This window comes from Pundamilia nyererei, unplaced genomic scaffold (assembly GCF_000239375.1).
Source record: "Pundamilia nyererei isolate P.nyererei 1_Seehausen unplaced genomic scaffold, PunNye1.0 scaffold00416, whole genome shotgun sequence".
Classification (NCBI taxonomy): Eukaryota; Metazoa; Chordata; class Actinopteri; order Cichliformes; family Cichlidae; genus Pundamilia; species Pundamilia nyererei.
In genome coordinates, this window is record NW_005187817.1 from 148,674 (window position 1) to 168,442 (window position 19,769).

The 19,769-nt window shown below is 42.6% G+C and overlaps 1 protein-coding gene across 5 annotated transcripts in view; it reads left to right on the forward strand.

The window, feature by feature from the left end:
- LOC102204572 (glutamate receptor 1-like) overlaps positions 1-19,769 on the forward strand; it is a 104,040-nt gene that overhangs the window by 28,284 nt on the left and 55,987 nt on the right. For all 5 annotated transcript variants that reach the window (XM_005753257.1, XM_005753258.1, XM_005753260.1 and 2 more), the window contains exon 3: positions 13,323-13,562. In XM_005753257.1, the coding sequence (XP_005753314.1) occupies positions 13,323-13,562 (240 nt within the window). The remainder of the gene's footprint in view (positions 1-13,322; positions 13,563-19,769) is intronic.

The following is a 19,769-nucleotide window of genomic DNA, read 5'->3' on the forward strand; positions in this document are numbered from 1 at the left end:
CTGTGGAAGAGATGCTACCGCTGCTGTGGAGGCTCCGTCTTTAAAAAAAAGATTTATTATTTAAAGAGTTTAATTTCTTTTGTTTGTCCACTCAAGGTTTTATTGGGATTTTAAGTATTTAGGTAAATTACTTATTTAGTAATTAAGTTACTTTTCAGACACAGTAATTAGATAAGTATTTTAAATACAATATTGATTAAGTAATTAGTAATTAATTACTTTTTTAAAAGTAACTTACCCAACACTGCTGACGACTGTCAGATTTATTTGCCTCTGGAGCAGAAAGGCGCCTCTTCCATTCAACCACTTTTGACATGTCTAGATGATATTAAAACTTGGATGGCCCCAAATTTTCTAAGATTCAATTCAAGCAAAGCTGAGGTGATTGTGTTTGGTCCTAGTGGACCTTGTGACCCCTCCACTATTGATTTGGGACCCTGGCAGAGTATTTTACGCATGTTGTCCCTAACTTGGGATTTTAGATGGATAGTGATTTTAAATTGAACACTCAAATTACTGTCAAGTCCAGTTTTTATCACGTAAGAGAGAGCATATAACTCCTATCCTGGCTTCACTCAGCTGGCTGCTTGTTCATTTTAGAGTTCATTTTAAAATTTTAATGTTTGTTTTTAAATGTTTAAATGGTCTTGCTCCACCTTATCTCTCTGAGCTTCTTCATGCTTATTCACCTCCTAGGTCTCTCAGGTCAGCTGCTCCTGGAGGTACCCAGGTTTAAGAGGAAGCTCAGAGGGAACAGGGCCTTCTCTATTGTTGCTCCAAATCTCAGGAACAATTTGCCTCAGCTCATAAGAGAGGCTCCATCATTGTCCATCATTAAAACTCACTTTTGCTCCCTGACCCGGACTTTTTACATGTTTTTAGTCTAATTAAATTTGCATTTATTTTTATTTATTTATTTTTTTTACATATACTATTTCACTGTTGTTATTTGTTATGTCATGTGTACAGCACTTTATTTTCAGCTGAGAGTTGTTTTGAAAGTGCGATATAAATAAATTGCTTGCTTGCTTCAAGACATGCTTGCTGGAACGATTCAGAAGATTTTGTTATCTTTCTCCAAAGCCGGATAAGTTGTCCCCACTGTTTCCTGTTTTTTGCTAAGCTACACTAACTGCCTTCTGGCTTTGGCCTTTAACTGACACACTGACTCATCTCACTCTCAACAAGACGGCAGATAAGCTTTAATGAGTTGACTCTTGAGGTCGAGAACAGAGCAAAATATGTGGGACTGAGGTCGTGACCTTTTACAGTCACTGCAGAGCAGCAGAGGAGAGCGGGTGATGGAGAGAAGCCTGGATCTTAATAAAGATGTTGCGGCAATAATAAAAACATCGTGTTTCAAAGGAACCCAAATGCAGTCTTTGCCAATACGTCACCATGTCTCATTCACGCCAGCAAATCGGGCTGAATTGAATGGAGATGGACTGAATAGAAGTGAAATGAATTGAGTCAGGACAGGCAGAGAGAGGGATGGGGGTTGGAGCGAGCATCCCAGTGTAGCAGAGCATGTAACAGGGTTGTGAATGGAGCTTTAACCTGAGCGTGACCCCGTGTTAACGCAGGCTCAGACTCTGCTGATGGCTCCATGAACTCGCACCCCACCGCACCTTGAAAATCTGCGACGGCACCGTTTTATGAAGAAATATGGAGCTTATTTTATTTTTTCTTAGGCTGAAGTAATGGTTCAGGGCTGAGCGGCAGAAAATCCATCCGTCAGCAGAGAAGAAATGAAGTGGAGGAAAGTACTCCGAGCACAGAAAATGAAGTTTCTTTTATTTTGGCTAAGGTAATTTTTCGGGCCGTTAAATTGCTTTGCGACACCGCTCACCTGCAGGATTGTGAAATTAAACAAGTGTCACACTGAATTTTACTGCAGCAAACGTATAAAACACTGTTTGATTTCAAGGGAAAATATGAAGCGTCTCTATTGCTGAGCTAGTCTGTTAAATTTAAGGAAGAGTGACTATTCCATGGGTCTTATTTTACTTTATGATCGGCTCGGATCCCAAATAGTTTACAGCTGCGTGTCAAGGCAGAGATAAGCAAACAATGAAGTCAAGGTAAAAATAAATAAATGAATAAAAATGAATAATGTGTTAAAAATAAATACATAGAATGACGAGGACAAATGTCTATAAATGAACAATCACAGAAGATTTCGTCTAGAAATCAGACTTTGTTATATATCTGATATTTTTATCCTTCCATCAGAAATGACTCCTGATTTTTGATTCCACCCTACCTGTCCTCCCTCCTCACCTTTGTCACGCAGTGTTTGTAGCTTTGGATGGCTGACCGCCGATATTTAACCTCATCTACCTAAACTACCTCCCCTTTAACTCTGTGTCCTCATTCACAATGAGACATTCTTGACCTTCTTTATACCTCTCCGCCAACACATTAACCGATCAGGTAAAAAAAAGCCCACTGCCCTCTCTCATAGATGCCCGCATACCTTCACAGGTATGTCATGTGGACCAGCAGCATTCCACTCCTCACCCTCTTCATTAAGTGCTCTCACCCCTGATTGAACCGTTCTCCACCCATACATCCTTCTCTCATTTTAATTCATAAGCTTCTCAAAGTTAGATCTCTAACCACCAAACCGACTCCTCACCAGAATTAGGTGAACTAATGTTCGCTAATATTACTCGGAAACTCAGATTTATATTATGGAGACTGTTTGGCCAAACAGGCATTTGATCAACTTCAGCAAAAACCCCAAGCTGTCTGTCTGTCAGCTCTCATATCAGTTTATCATAGGAGCTGGCTATGGAAGGTTTTTATAAGAAAGATTGCTGTGAAATCAACTATGTTCCTTAAGCTAAGTGTTTGTATGGTATGGATAAGCATGGGTAATGTTATCGCTCATAGTAACAGTGCATTTAAATAAGCTGTGTGCCTCCACCATGTCTATGACTATTTTTAATAAAGTACTTTATGTTTAGGTAAATGATGTACTTTCATTTATGTCTTATTTATTTATTATTGTGGTCTCAAACTTAGTTTCAGGCACTGGTGCATTCTGCTGGTGTTTGTACTGATTACTACATTTCTGCTGTTTTGACCTCTCTGCTTTCTACCGTAAAAGCCAGCGTGGAGGCAGTTAGCTAGCTAGCTGTAACAAAGTCCCCTTTGTCATTCCACACAGGTCTACAGTATATACAGCACACTGCTCTCTCAGCTCTTATACAACTTACATGCATACAACAGAACAACATTACAGTTTATATCTCACTGCTGTTTCAGCCAGTGTTAGCGCACATGTGGAGTGTGACTGCAGTCCATTAATCCCAAAGGTGTTCTGAGGTGACGCAGAGGTCTTTTAAAGTTTGAGTTTTCACACTTCATCAGACGGAGCAGCTGTAATATCACAGCTCCTCCTCTGAATCCTCAGCAGTTTAACTTTGCACATTAAATATCAGCTGTAATCACTGAGCAGCAGCAGCATGGGAGCCCGCTCACTCACATTTTAACTCACCGCCCTCCCCGAGGGCCAGATGAAGATGGGAGGAGGAGGAGGAAGGAGGCAGGGAGGGAGACGGAGGAGAAATTAAATGGTGATTCTCGCTGCCAGGACTCGCCTTATCAGGAGCGTACAGATTGAGACGACAGAAGGAAGAAACACGACTGCCCCGCTCCCCGTAGTTAGTGTTATTTGTTGTTTATTGGTGTAGAAAAAAATAAATAAAGAGCGCATCGTGTCGGACACACTGAGACAGGAAGCCGGTGGAAAGAGAGGAGCGAGAGAAACAGGAAGAGAGAGAGAGGGCTGATTTGGGTTGCTGGTGACATTTCGCCCTTGAGGACTCACTTGTAGTTACACGCTCAGTTGAATGCCTCAAATGTGAAATGAGGATAAAGTGCAGCCCTGAAAAAAAGAGCGCTGCATGTATCGCCTGGAAAGACGTTTTATCTCAACAACACAATTTGGCAAATAATGGCAGAAACGAAAAAACGTCTGTCAGACACGAGGGCTAGCTGCAGGGAGGGAGGGGATTATCTTTAATTAATAATCTTAATCTCTAATTTCATGTCGGACAAACAGAAGTGATATCAGATGGCAGAGTGGCAGGATAAAAGAGGAAGATTCAGATTGTGTTCAGAGAGGAAATAACAAAGGAGGAGAGAGGAGAACTAAAGCGCAGAGTTTTAGAGAAGGAGCCGGAAACATCTCACTGTCCACTGACAAACGCTAAATGTTGGATTAAACAACAGAATCAAAACGCTGATGTGTGAAGAACTGCTTCCTGACCTCAGAGAGTTCAAAGGTCGCAGTCGGGCGTGTGGTTTTCCTTGTGTTTGAAACAGCTGTACTGCATTAAAACTATAATTTTCAGTATTGATCTTCTTGTGTTTGGATTTGGTTCAGTTGACCTCCGTTGCTATTAGGGACGAGGACATCGGGCTGTAACATACCAGTAGCTGAGCAACTTAATTATTTGATGGAGAAAAATAATATCACAGACATTTTTCAGTCGGTTTTGCACATTTTACTGTTTCTGGTGACGTGTTGATAGCAGCAGACTCCAAAGAATTCAGAGTTTTAGTTTTATTGGAGCCCGTCTCTGTTGCTCACAGCATCATGATAAACAGGCTTAATGACTTGTTTGTGATCAAAAATATAAATCTGTCCTGGAGATATTTTACTGTTGAAATGAATCAAGTGAGTTCTGCCTCTCGGGGCTTTACATTTTGGCTTTAGAAACTCCCTGAAGACCAAATTATTAGACGTTACATTAATACCTCTTATCATGCTAATGACATTCAGTCAGAGACTTTATATATAGTTTTATACATTGTCTACTTTAAGTATTTGCTAAAAGAATTCAAACTATTACATAAAACCTTCCTTCATGTAAACACAGATAAAAGAGAAACTATGATTATTGCTCCTGATCGTGAGATTTCAGAAATTAGGGGTTATATCTTCTTCTAAATCTTCTCCTCTTCAGTCAAGCCTCAGAAATTTGGGTGTCATAGCTACTGGGTGCTTTGCATCCATCCTGCAGGTATGAGGAAAAAACTTGAGATTTTGCTTCCAGGAAATGCACTTAGGCCATGTGAATCAGCAGGTTGCCTGGGAAAATCAATTAATAAAGGTTTATTTAAAGTGAAAGCAGAGTTCTGTTGATTTAACTTCGTGGTAAGTTTTGGTTCACCTTTTTATTATAAGAGATTCAGTGAATTCACCTAAATAAGGACCTTTTTTTTCCAATAATTTAACTGATATCAACCTTTTTCTTAGTTTGTTTGAATTTATTGTCACTGTTCCAGAATAACAAAGAAATTAAATCACCATGAAAACTTTGAACTTTTCATTTTTGAACATTTTGACACCAGACACATTTCATCAGTCATTTTAGTTGCGCATATGCCAACAACTGTCAGGTTGTAGTTAATGGACTCAGGCGCAGGCCGGGAATCCTTGCAGAGTAGACAGTCAGTTTATTAACACAACGACACCAGGTGACACTGTTTACAACGTGCTGGAGGGAGGGGACGGGGGTCCAGGGCATGTGAGGCGAAGAACTGAAATCAGACACACTCCAAAGAATCTCTCTCCTTTCTCCACAGCGGGGTAACACAAATCCACTCACTCGTCCACACAGTAACAGGCAGGCAGGGGAAGGTCCGGGGTGGAGCTGTACACAGGAACTAGAGTTAACGACGAACTGATGGAAATTTAACTCACTAACGGCAGAGTGTCTGACGCTGATAGCCCAACGATCCAGCGACGAGTAACACAGTGCTGCCGTCTTAAATAGACTTTGCGATCACCCAGCAGGTGTGGAGATGGCAGGTGCGTGGGCCAGGGGCGGGGGCCCATAATGAGCACCGCCCCGACAGGTGAGAGAGAAGGAGAGAGCAAAAAACAACAAAACACATGTTGCCTAATACAGAATCAGCTGGTGAGGCACAGGGACCATGACAACAGCAAGGTCAAGGTTTGTCTTCTTCTGCTAAATAAAGGCTGAGTGGTTCACGCAGCTTTTGTTATCTCTGCAGTGAATTGTGGGTAAATATCTGTGGATGATTGAAATGTAAATGTAGAGGTTCTGAGCTCTGAGCTGACAGATGGGGTTTGAACCTACAACTGTAGGGGGGTAACACAAGTAGAGAGGCTCTAGATCAGCGTGTCTGTGTAACTTTGTGTGTGTCAGAGCTGCGTTCTCAGCAGGAGATTATTGCATTGATGCCTCAGAGGCAGCAGTTGCCTAAATGACTTTAGTGTGTGTGTGTGTGTGTGTGTGTGTGTGTGTGTGTGTGTGTGTGTGTGTGTGTGTGTGCGCTGCATCACCCCGAGGAAGGCAGTCATTTAATTCATTATTCAGCATTGCTACAAAACACATTAATTAGAGCCTGAGGTTGGGCTGGGTTCACAGTGCCGCTCAGATCACTGCGAGTCGGAATTAAAATTTCATCTCTTCTAATTTTATTTGAACTGAAGATCTCACTGTTGGCCTCTCGGTCCTGGACACCTGCTTCCAGAGCCTTTAACACCGAATAAATGACGTGTAGTTGCCGTACACTGTACACGTAGCCACTGTGACAGCACTCTGAAGCTAAAGTAGCACCTACAGCTCCTCACGTTCGTATCCACACCTGTTGATTTTTACATTTGTACATTTTTAAAGCTTAGTTATAAAAGCATCCCCCCCTTTGCAGAATGGAAGTGAGCTATTATACTTATTGTGTGTTTGTTTGTTTGCAGTGGGCTGTAAGCATGTTTATTTCTGCTGTGAAGTCAGACAATTTAACATTAGACACAGCTGGACTTTACTGTTGAGATTTATACGTTGAAACCACCCAAGTTTAAAAAATCTAAGAATATAAACTCAGATGGACATTTAAAGGGTATTTAGACAGAGGGCTCATGTCTTCACCACTCCACTGTCTGTGAACTTTGAAGTCCCCATTTTGGGCTTTTATAATGTCACACACTTCCAGCTGAATCTCTCCCTGAACGTCACCTCAGATCAAATAAACGGTGAATATAAATGTCACTATGAAAGCTTTGGTGCTGGAGTTACTCCTCTTTCTGTTTCCGACCTGACTCGATGTCACTCTGTTAGAAGCGACAGTGACTCGTGCTGGCCGAGTGACAGAACGCCGAACGGCGCACCGAGACAGTGACCTGATCATCGGCTGTGTGTCTCCGGGCCGGCCTGTTTGCTCGGTGGAGGAGAGTAAACAGTCGAGAAGGAGGATGACGGTGAAAGCCTAAGGTTAATAGATGTCCTCACAATTACCCGCCTGTTCCCCTGGGCGGAAGAGTCCTTTCTTCTCTCTCCCTGCAAACATGAGGGTGATGATGATTATTCATCACAGACAGGCAGATCTGCAGAGATGGACCGGCGTGTCAGGAGGATGCATGGCTCTGTGGGTAGACGCGGTCTCAGCTGCGGGCCCCGTGGCACTTGGCGTCGTCGACTGTGGGCTGTGTTTAAATAAAGCTCTGTCTAAAAGCCTTAGGTGGCGAGGAGCGAGCTGTCTGACTGGAGGAGCCTGTGTGGGTACGAGGCGAGGTCAGCTCATTCGCTGAGACGCCGTGATCGATGTCCTCATTCACTGTTTGGCTCCCGAACGTTAAAGGTGGCTTGAATCAGGACAGCTGTGGTTTAAACATCTGTGGTGGAGACAGGAAGTCCAGCACGTAGTGAACCCATACTGGACTTTTGATTGGTGTTACAGCAAATCAGGTACATCTAATATGAATCTTATTTAGCAGCTTTAAGGTTGCACTCGCACTGTGGTTAAAATGTGTCCTGGTGTTGTTTTTAGTAGTTTTTAGCATCTAAACTTGAACAGCAAGTGAAAGTAACATGAGTGGGAATGAAACAAGTCATCAAGAGGAAAATAAACTGAAGTGCCAAACACAAAGATGGGAACAGGGTCTAATAAAAGTATAACTAATAGCATCGCACATACCTGCACTCTCCTGTATTTTAAGAACATCTCCAGTGATCTCCAATAGTGGTTTCTATTTGCGAGGCCCTCGAACTTTCTTCTGACTAATGTGAAAACAATTTCATCTGTTTTTATGTGTGTTTAATGCACCCAAGTTACCAGAGTGCCTATGAACCAGTCCACACACAAATACAGTTTCCACCTATCTGTCAGCACAACCAGGCAACACACAGCCAGGTCCAGGCTGTGTTGATCTCTGCACACACTCAACCAATTATCTGCTGTCTCAGCTGTTCTTGGACATGTTCTGCTGCCAAACCGCAAAGACACCACAACTGGATGAGACTTCAGAAACGCACAGAATTCAGTGATGGTGAGTTGAGCCGTGTGTTTGAGTATTTGGGTGTGTACGCAACATTGAGTTGTTGACTTTGATATAGCTGGAAACTATTAGCTGATTCAAGCTTGCAGTTAAAATAAACATAGAAAAGTCATAAATTGCACAAAATAACACATTTTTCCAAATGATTTTCAAGTGCGATTAAAATCACCCGAGCTGGACGATTTCATGAAAATCGTTGCAACTCATGTTTAACTAAAACCTGCACGTTATGCGCCGTAGTCTCACCAAAATCCTGTCACACATCACTGACCTCCTCTCGATCATCAGAGGAACTGAATCGTTTTGGAAAGAACGACGACAGCTTGTTTGCATTATATATTCACAAACTGGATCATTGTCTATATTAAAAAAAATAGACTGAAATGGCAAAACTCACATTAAAAAAATGTCCCATTTGACATAAAGGCAGCATCAACATTAAGGCCAAAAACAGGGAATGTGCCTGGCTCTGCCAAGTTTAAAGAATCTGACTGCAAGCATGTCTTCACACCGCTATTCAACACTCTGCAGGCTGATTTTTAACCCCTACAAAGCTGAAAAAAGATTGTTGTGTTGCTGTGCATTTAATCTCAAACTCTTTGAAATCATTGACCGGGTCAAGAAAGAGTCTCACGTTTGACATTTCTCCTGGTTACTTACTTACAAAAGGAAAAATAGTTACACTGACGACAACCACATTTGGTATTTTATGCAACAGTTTATAAAAGGCATTAAAAAAAAGAATATTCATACATTTAAAGAGACAAAATATGACATGAATTTTAAATCATTATGGAAAAAAACAGCACAAACTGAGCTCATTAAATCAACAAAGACAGCTATTTATGTAATGCTACATAAATTAGAAACCACTTCATTGGCTAATCCCATAGGTTAAACATCTGGACTCCCATCACGTTGGCTTTAATTTAAACACAACTAACTACAGAGCTTCCCAAGGCTCGCAGCATCTGTCGACTCTGTGCTGCCCGACCCCCTCTGATGAAGGACCCGCCTGTCGTCCCAGTTGGACAGCAGCGCTAATGCTAAGAGACAGATACCTCGTTAGCACTGATAGCATTTGCCTGAGGGTAAACATCTATTGTTAGCATGATAGCATGGCCCCACAGGGGATGGTTATTTCCAGTGTGAGTCTGCTAAGGGTAGATGGTCTTGCTGTTAGCATGTTAGCACTGGCCTCAGGGATCTGCACCAAGGACACACACACGTTCGCAAAGAAAGTAGACGAGGACATCTGTCAGCACCTATGTGTCTGATCTAATACTGATTCATTGATTAGCAGTTTGGCAGCGATTTGGCAAATTTAGAAACAAAAAAACAAAAAAAACAGATGAATAAGTACATTTCAGCAGTTTGATTCTAAAACTGCAAAAAGTGGATTCTTTTTTGAGTTTTGGTCAGTCTGTGGACCATTTATTAAGAAGTTTACTCAGGAGAAACAAAAGCATATTGAATCAACAGCTCCACGGCTGGAAGAAAAACTGAAGAACCTATTAATTAACAGTTGTTCTCTGAATTTGAATGCATCCGAATAGCTTTACTTCCAGTGTGGGTGGGTGAGACAACCTGGAGATTTAACCATATTTGCTTTATATCTGTAAATGTATAGCGATTACACAAGCTTATAGGTCAATTACTGCCGAAAGAGGGGTTGATGTTTCACTAACCTGACGCACCAGATGTTTGTTATGCAGAACCATCTGGAAGGTCATCATCGTAAACTGTTTAGAAAAAGGCCAACACTAAAAAATAGGTTACTGAATTACAAACAGATGTCTGTTGCCGTGTATGAACTTTTGAACTCTCACTGTTTTTAACTTTAACACATAACATCAATGAACCACTACCAGAGGAACCAGCATGGCAACAAAGTTCAGCTCAAACGCAAACAGTAGATTGGCCAAATGCTGTAGCCCCAATCAACTGATAGGTCAGATGGTTTCCTTTTACACTTGGAGAAGCTGAATGTCATACAGGGTTCAATATTTATGCATTTGGGTCTCAGGTTTTCACTTGATCAGTGTCAGCGCCATAGACAAAAGCCTGTAATGATTAAATACTCTCCAGCTCTGACAAACAGTCATGTCCTGGTCATTGTGTCCTTGGGCAAGACACTTTACCCTACCGCCTACTGGTGTTGGCCAGAGGGGCCGATGGCGCGATATGGCAGCCTCGCTTCTGTCAGTCTGCCCCAGGGCAGCTGTGGCTACAACTGTAGCTGCCTCCGCCAGTGTGTGAATGTGAGAGTGAATGAATAGTGGTATTGTAAAGCGCTTTGGGTGCCTTGAAAAGCGCTATATAAATCCAATCCATTATTATTATCATTATCATTATGTCAGGAAGAAAGCTTGAAGTTAATAACCATCACACCTAAAGCACCTCTATAGCTACCAATGTAGGAAGACCAAGTACTGGGTCCAAGTGCTTAGCTTGAAGTTGAGTGTACTGGCAGTTATGCTTTGTGAATGAGCCAAAACATTAAAAGAAGTGAGAAGTGCATAGCACTGAGCTTCTTGCAGACCTAACTTAGATTGTAAATCTGCTGAGTTACATGCCCTGTTAGCAGCAGCACTCCCCGATGGCAGTCGTCTCTCTCCCGATTAGTGTCAAAAGCCTTCCAACTCCCCAGATTCCAATCAAATCAGGCCTCAAAGGGATGTATATGAACAAGCCTGAACTATGGAGGCAACCAAAGGTCCACCACCAAGCTGGTACAAAAGAGGTCATGATGCATTCGCAGTTTTGTGCAGTCTGTACCTTTGCAGATCAGGACTGATCTGGCAGCATAGAGGGGGGGTGTAACAAAACATTGGCACAGGTGGTTTTAATATTGCTGCTCACTGGTGTAGATGCCTCCTTCTTTCCTTCTTTCCTCTCAGGTTTCACTTGTTTTAGCCTAAATGGGGATTTTTCTGGGTGATGACACACAAATATGGACATGTTTTGATTCGGTCTAAATCCGGGAGGACCATAAAATGAGCCAGTGATTTACAGAATGACTTTTGGAGCCTCAGCAGTGAGTATTATTTTGTCTTAAGACTTAATCCCTGACTGTGAAGGATCTCAGAGTAATTTGATTAGAGCTATTGTGTGTACGGGGATTTAGCATGTGGGAGCGCTTTGTGTGAAACAGGAAGCTGCTCTTCATCAGCTACACAGCGGCAGATAAGTCAGCTGCAGAGATGATGTCTGTTTACCATGAAGATAAGGACACTTTATCATCTGTTAGCTTATTACCACATGGAGATTGGGCTGTTCTGTGTTGATGGGAGGAAGAAAACCCACTGGAAGCGCTGATAAAACAATAAACATGCATGAAAAATGGCAGAGTTCAGCATATTCAGAAGTGTTCATGTTTGTTTGAAGAAGACTGTTAAAAATGCCAAAGAAAGGCGACCCGAATGTGACAAGATAACGCTAAGAAGAAGGAAAAAAGCTGTCATGGTTTTGCACCATTAAGTCAAAATGAAGCACAGTGTGACTGAGGAGTCATAATAAAGTGTACGAGCTAGATTTTACTCGTGGATTGTTTGCTGACCTGGATTTATGGACAACTGGAGCTTAAAAACAAGACAGACAATGAGACAAATGGCATTATTAGAGAGAGAGAGTAAGTGCGAGGGAAGAGAACGGGAGGTGAGCGAGAGGCCAGAGGATGGAGGGACTCCTAGTGACAGAGGATGGAGGCAGATGACGAGGTTTTTACTGTTGATGTCACGCTGGTTTGCAAACAGCCAGTGAACTCACAGGTCACAGGAAGGTAGGCATTACTATGAGCACCGGCACTCTGTAACCTCCGGCCGAAGGCACAGAAGCAAAATGAAGCAGATGTGGGACGAGAGAGACAGCTGGCCTTTAAAGGGACAGTTCTCCCCAAACACTCTGGTCTGTAGTGTTTTTCATTCACTTCTGTTTATTCTGGATTGTTTTGATGTGAGATTCCCAGTTTGTCAGAGATGTCTGTCTTCTCTTGAATGTAATTGAACTAAATGGTATTGCCTTGTGGGACGAAAATTAAAAATGGCAGCGTTGCTGTCTCTTTCCAGAAATCGTGACCCAGTAAGTAAAAAAAACAAACTCCATAAACCTCCAGGAGCAGCGTTGTGTTAGAAGGTTTTTCCTTCTGCTGAGAAACGTTTCTGTTAGGCTACTACGTCTAACGAAAGACTCGTGGCTGTGACCATGTGACAGGATGTAAACATTAATTTCCTCTGATGTTAGCTAGCAACACAGTTTTTTTGTTGTAGTTGGTGATGTAAATAATGGAATAATGGCCTGTTTTATTTTTGAGTAAATGTGTCAGAAAAGACACAAATGCTGGGGCACTGAGGATAGCAATAAGAGTCCACTGATTAATATTCAGCAACAAAAAGGAAGAGAAATGCTAACGACAGTGACATTATCACTTGCAACTGATTATTCTGCAGAAACTCTACATTCTTAGTTATCATGTAACTACATGTAACCCCTTTACCGCATACGCCGTTACCTTCCATGGCGACCACGTCGACCTGATGTGTGGTCATATTTCTCAGGAGGTGCACGTCAGGTTCTGTGGAAGGTTAAGGGTAGATTTCCCACAGAAGTCTAAATCAGGTCACATGTTTTGAGCAACGTTTAGTTTCATTAAACAAAAGAAAAGACAAGATGTGGGAGTGGGGTGTTGGGGCAATAACCCACTGCCCCCCATCCTTCCAAGGCCCATGGTCTGAGTCAAATTTGTTCCCCTTTTCAGATCTTGGTATATTAAACATCGTTAGTATGTTGGAGTCATATCTAACCACGTCTATGTGTTTAATGTTACTTCAGTCATATGAGCTGTAAAGATTTATTTTGTCAGACATGTAATAAACACACTTGTGGAAACTTTGTTCCAGTAGATGTTGGGATTTGTTAGTTTGGCTCCAAATGGCAGACGGACTAAAGCATTCAAAAATGATCTAAATAAACATTAATGAAACCCTCTTGTTCTGTGCTTCTGTACCAGTCTGCTCACAGTTCTCTAAGGGAGTGTACGCCATCATGGGTCTGTACGACCGGCGGACGGTCAACATGCTGATGTCCTTCTGCGGGTCTCTGCACGTCTGCTTCGTCACGCCGTCCTTCCCCGTGCAGACCAACAACCAGTTCGTCCTGCAGCTGCGGCCCCAGCTGCAGGAGCCCCTCATGGCCCTGCTTGAGCACTTCTACTGGACCAGGTTCGTCTACATGTACAGCTCTGAATCAGGTGAGGACGCCAGCATGCAGCACAAATGGTTTCTCTGTATCAAGCTTCGTGTTGGAGTGCCTGTTCAGCAAGCAGTGCAACATTACTCCTGAGCAAAATGTGCGGGTCTGAGGAGGGGGCGGGGTTAAAGAGCACGTGTTTGTTCGTCCTCGATGTTCTCAGACTCTTTAGTCTGAGTGGAGAACTGAAAGTAAGAGAAACCTGGATTTAGAAATCAATTTGTTCTAATGTTAACGTGATGCTCTCGGTGGGTATAAAAACAAAAATAGATATCTGGAAGATTATTTTATTTCATTACAAAACCAAAGCTTTAGAAATGACAAACAATGAGTTACGGTAACATTGCGGTAAGTCTGAAGTTTTCTCATGTCAGCAAACAGAAAAAGGGGAAAATATGTCTGGTTGGTCTGACACTGAAGCATTCAGGGTCAGCATATCCAGGATAAAGAAAAAAGAAGAAGCTGGTTGTCAACTCGATGAATTAACGCAGACCTTATCGTTCTGACCAAACGCAAACACGGACGGGTCCACTGGCAGCAGATTTCATAAAAGAAGATCAATCTGTGATATTAGCAAAATATGTGAGACATCAATCAACAGTCAAAGCAGCAGTGTGTGAGTGCGTGACGAGGGAAGTGTTGTACGGCGTTTTATTTTTAACAGTCAGGAAGGAAAGAGCTCAGTGTGCTCAATGAAAGCTCATAGGCTAATCGCTTTCACGGCGCTATCATCCAGGCACGCGGCACCATGGCTGTAATTACAGATGTGTATTCCAGTAAATCAGCGTGTCGCTCCAATGGCTTCTTCTGATGTGTGACACAGTTTCACACTCCGCCTTCTAGCTGCAGCTGCCTGCGCTTTTAGGAGAAGATCACTGCAGATGCTTGCAGCCTCGTCCTCAGGCTCTGCATTCATACAGACAAAGACTTTAGACCATCTGAAACTGTAGACGTGACAATAGTGAACAACATCTGCCACGTGTGCAATTTCAGCTGATCATAACGAGCTGCAAAAAAAGGACACGTCTCTGTGGTTGACTTCAGGCTGCTGAACATGAACTCAGTGTTTGTCTGACTACTGAAAGATTCACTTGTGCAGACACAAACTTTGGATTGTGTCCTGAAAACTTCACCTCCAGCTCTTTGGTTCAAGCAAACAACAACCTTTGGAGAATTGACCAAAAAAGGTCTGTTAGCTTGGTCGGCCTCCCTCCCTCCTGCGCCGGGCCGAGTGTCCCCCCGCAGCCCGTGATCTGTTATAGTCCATTTGGCAGTCGGCAGCAGACTGTCTAATCTTATTGCCTCTTTTACATCTACCCGGGAAGTGTTATTGGAAGTCTATGTGGTGTAATAGTGCATGGCTGTCTGCCTCGGCAGTGCAGTCTGTCTGATGTTATTGCTCCTCGACATCTGCTGAGGACACTGGCTGTCTATTGGAGGCAGAGGGGATTTCCTGAGGCCGAGCGCCCCCAGCTCAGCTCTGATTTACGTCCACTCTCAGCGTCTGCACAAACAGGAGGGTCCCTGCTGCGGATGAAATGGAACAGTCAATCAACAGTCAGGCTTCAGTCAGACTGCAGTAATAGTTTAAGTAGTTAGAAAGAAAAATGGTTTTCAGAAATCTGAATTCACTCGTTCGTTTCTTTTTGACTTCAGGCTCAATTATTTACTCTTTAGAAATGTGTGAAAAAGGGGAGAATCAGACTGAAGGACTGGATACTGCAACTGGAAGAATTCTCAAAGTGTCTGAAACGAATGACTTAACCAGCCTTTTCCATAAAATACAGATTTAAATACTACAAAGCCCTGCGACAGGCCGGGGCCTGTCCAGGGTCTACCCACCTCTCACTCCATGCCAGCTGGGATAAGCTCCACCCCTCCCCAACCATGACAACCCTGAATTGAAAAAGCAGAAGAAAATGGATGGCTAAGCAGCAGTGGACTGAAATGGTTCTGACTAATTCAAATTCATGTGACAGAAAAACTGAAAAGAAAGGTTAGAGAGGAAAAGTTGGATTTTATGTTATAAGAAATCTGGACTAAGGTAAAGACTGAATTTAAAAAGTTGGCCTGGAGTAAAGTTATGTGAGGAAACTGGAATGACCTTTCACGTGAGAGAAAAAGCTTCTGTGCAAGCGTGCTCTCCTATTTTTCCTGCCTCGTTCTTTCCTCTCTTCGTCGTCGGGTTACTTCTCATTACTCCGTCTCTTCTTCTGTTCCTGCTCTCTGTACTCTCAGCTTGTACCTCTCAGTAAACGCAGTGTTGAGAGCCTATTTTCTGCTTGGCTGCTGGTGGACGACTCACAGCCACAGGCTCAGCTCTGCCTATTTAGTGTGTGTGTGTGTGTGTGTGTGTGTGTGTGTGTGTGTGTGTGTACACCACAAACACATGTGTACGACTTCACTAACCTCGCCATTTATTACTAAATGAACTTGCCGGCGTGTTCGAACCTCATTCAACACACGGACAGATAAAGAGTTATCAAACCTGACTCATCCCATAATTGTCTCTCTGTGTTGTTGCCATGGATACAGACTTACAGATGTGAGAGCCTGCTGAAAGCAGAGTAGTTACAGTGAAGTGTTTTCAGCCCTCCATCATTTCATCCTCCTCTGAGCCCTGCCCTCCTCGTCTCCTTTCACCTTTTCCTCCTTCAGTCTGACATTTCCTGTCCTTCCATGTTGTAAAGGGGTTTTTTTCACTCTCATTTGAAGGATTTTTAGGAATGTTTTCTTTGTCTCTGTCCAGGATCTGAAGATGTTTTCACTTTTTTCTAGTGAGGAAAACCACAAAGATCTATGAGCTGTAGCTCTGCAGAGTCCGACCTGCACTCCTTCCATTTAGACAGATTTCCACCCGCCCTCGCTGGTGAAGGACCAATCACAGCCGCTGATCTCATACAGGGCTGATTTGATTTGATGGCCACATGTAACCATACACAGCAGAATGTTATTTACTCAGTTTGATACAGCATGAGTGATGATGTTCTAAATGTTTGAGAGAACTTCAATAAGCTGATCAGAGTAACCCACATGGAAAAGAAATAGAAAAAACTTATAAAAGACTTGCATCAGATGTGGCCTACTTCATATAGTGAATCATAGAAGGCTTATACGATTTACTCATGAAAGTGGCCACTTTCTCATTACTTTCATATATTGTTTTAGTAAGTAATAATAATGGATTGCATTTATATAGCGCTTTTCAAGGCACCCAAAGCGCTTTACAATGTCACTATTCATTCACACACTGGAGGAGGCAGCTACAGTTGTAGCCACAGCTGCCCTGGGGCAGACTGACAGAAGCGAGGCTGCCATATCACGCATATGGCAGGGGTAAAGTGTCTTGCCCAAGGACACAACGACCAGGACAGAGAGCCCGGGGATCGAACCGGCAACCTTCCGGCTACAGATGCGCTTCCCAACCCCCAGCGCCACGGTCGCCTCAAGTAGCCAAAAACATACAAGTTTCATTTATATAATTTTTCAAGGGATGTTATATCTGTTTTCACTCTTGTATGCTTTTCATGCAAGTTTCACACAAGACAGAAACAAACTTTATAGGATTTATATAAATCTTTTCCATGTGGAAAACGCTGCTGAGACTGTGGAGAAGAAAGAGCTACGACTGCACAGCTGTCCGTCCTTCTTTGTTCCTTCATTTCTCCTCCAGCAGAACATTTGATTCAATTTTCTTTTCATTTGATCCCTGTTGATAGTTTCTAAACACACATACTTAGTTCTGTTAAATATTGTTTCACTGTTAGATTATACAGATGATAAGTACTTTTTCTGATAAGTCAAAAACAGAGCGCCAGCTAAACTGGAAGAAGTTGATGTGTCAGATATAAAAACTTGAGGAATGAAGTCGCAGATACTGACAGTAGAAACGGGTTTCTTTTGAAGGAGGGCTGGGCTCTCCCTCAGAGATAGGGTGAGGACCTCGGCCATTTGAGGGACTCGCAGTAGAGCGGCTGCTCCTCCACATTGAAAGGAGTCAGTCGACATGGTTCGGGCACGGAACCGAACATCTCCTTGGCGAGGAGCAGAAAGTGGATGGATGTGATTGTTGCACTCCGGTGGAGATGGTCGGTTAATATTCAGGTCCTCTCACTGAGACCATTTTTTTCCTGTGGGCTCATTCAAGGTAAAAATCCTTGACCTGAGACAATAAACGTTTCCTCTCCTGTGTTCTCTGAACTGTCCAGAGGATCAAGAAAGCTTTTACATGTTCCTTTCATCTTGTGCTGCTTCTTTATTTTTTTCTATTTTCTCATCTTTTTGCTCACCAACGACGTGGTTAAAGCGGACGGCGGGGAGCTCCGTCCGCTTATTAAAAGAGAAAAAAAGCTGGACATATGGACGGGCAGCAGCTGTAAAGGAAATAAACCAGGGAGAGGAAATGAGCAGTCTCTGTGTAATTGAACATGAAACTGTGTGTGTCTGTGTGTCGTTGACATAACTGTTGCCGCATCGCCAGTTTAATATCCAACACACACACAAATATGTGCACTTTCATGCACCAGCACACACATTACAGGCTGAGGCAGCAGAGAAAGAGAGCGCTGCTTCTTCTTCTCTGCTGGAGTAAAAATAAGTGTTTTTATGACAGCTTTTTTTTTTTCATCTACTTTTGCAAACTGAGGGAGAGACGAGCGCAGAGTTCAGACTGTGACAGCCAACAAATGTTAACACTTGGTAGTGAGCACCACGCAGACAGTAATGCTGAGTCATGCAGTCGCATTTATTCTTAAACTAAAATATTTCTGTCTTACTTCCTGTTGTTTCCTCAGAGTGGAGCAGCTGTTAGCACAGTGTTGACCTCAAGCTAGCCTTCCAGTTTTGTTGGTTAGTGTTAGCTAAGACTTGTTTGACATAACCAGACTGCAGAACTTCATCATTCATGTGATTGTGTATTTGTGCTCCAGAGCACAGCCAGTATTTGTGGCTCTTTCGTCGGCTCGATTTTCCACCGCAGCCACCGGACAGATGTTGCAGTCGTTTGAAAACTAAAGACTTTGTGGAAAAAACAGGAAACATTTTGAGTTCTTCTCTTGCTGTATCAGCTCTTATTATCTGCCAGGATTGTCTGAGTGGCGCCAGCTATAGTTCAGGAGAATACTGCACCTTAATTTTGGGTTAGGGGCTGTGTGATGATGGTAGGGCGGGTGTTTTATCCCTGGATTGGTTCCGTTTTTGCTCCTCCCCTCTCTCTTCTTTGTTTTTTTTCTATTCCTGAGTTTTTCTTCTGAAATATCTGGTTTTGCTTTCCTCATATTTTCTCACCTCATCTTTCTCCATCACCTGGTTTTATTCTTTCTGTCTTCATCTTTACTTCCTGTTTATCACTTGTTTAGAGGTAAATGATATGCAGGCATCACATTATAAAAGGGCAGATTAGAGTCTATGATTTTAAAAATCATTACACCTGTTTTTATCCCTGCTTTCGTTCGCTCTTTTATTTGAGTCTTCTGTCTCTCACTATTGTTCTCTCTCCGTCCTCAGCAGTGACTGACACTTGGCCTGTCAGCATGGGTGTCTTGCTGTATGTCTAATTGAAGGTTGTGCATTATCATTAACACACTTGACTTGCGGAGCTGAGCCTGTGCAGCAGCTGTAAACACTGACAGCGTATGGGCTTTAATGAACAGCTACCTTTCAGAGGAGATGCATAATTTCTTTCAGATAGTAGCAATTATGGCCAACATATCTGCTGATGTCCATTTTTAACACATCCCTATGAGGAAGAAGTGAAGTGAAAGAAACATTTGGATCCTTTATTTAAGTAAAACAGGCAAGAACACAATAGGAAGGCTCTCTGACAGTAGTTATTCTGCAGGAAGCTATGAATTATTTCAGTATTAATACTGATACATCGATGTGTTTCCTGAAGTAGAACAGCCTGGTATTGATTCTTTTAGCCTTGCTTGTGACTCTTGGATGTCTCCAGTTGTTGGTATGTTGTTGGCTATCGGTAGTAAGCCTGACTCCAGCCCCTGGTTGGCCTTGTGTTGATTTCATAGCCTGGTTTTGGCCCTTTGTTCAGCCGGTACTCACCCCTTGCTTGTTATTCATTTGTTGGCCCTATATTAACTCATGTTAGTTTTAATATGTATATATATATATATATATATATTAGGGGTGCAACGATACACAAAATTCACGGTTCGGTTCGGTTCGATACTTTGGTGTCACGGTTTGATATTTT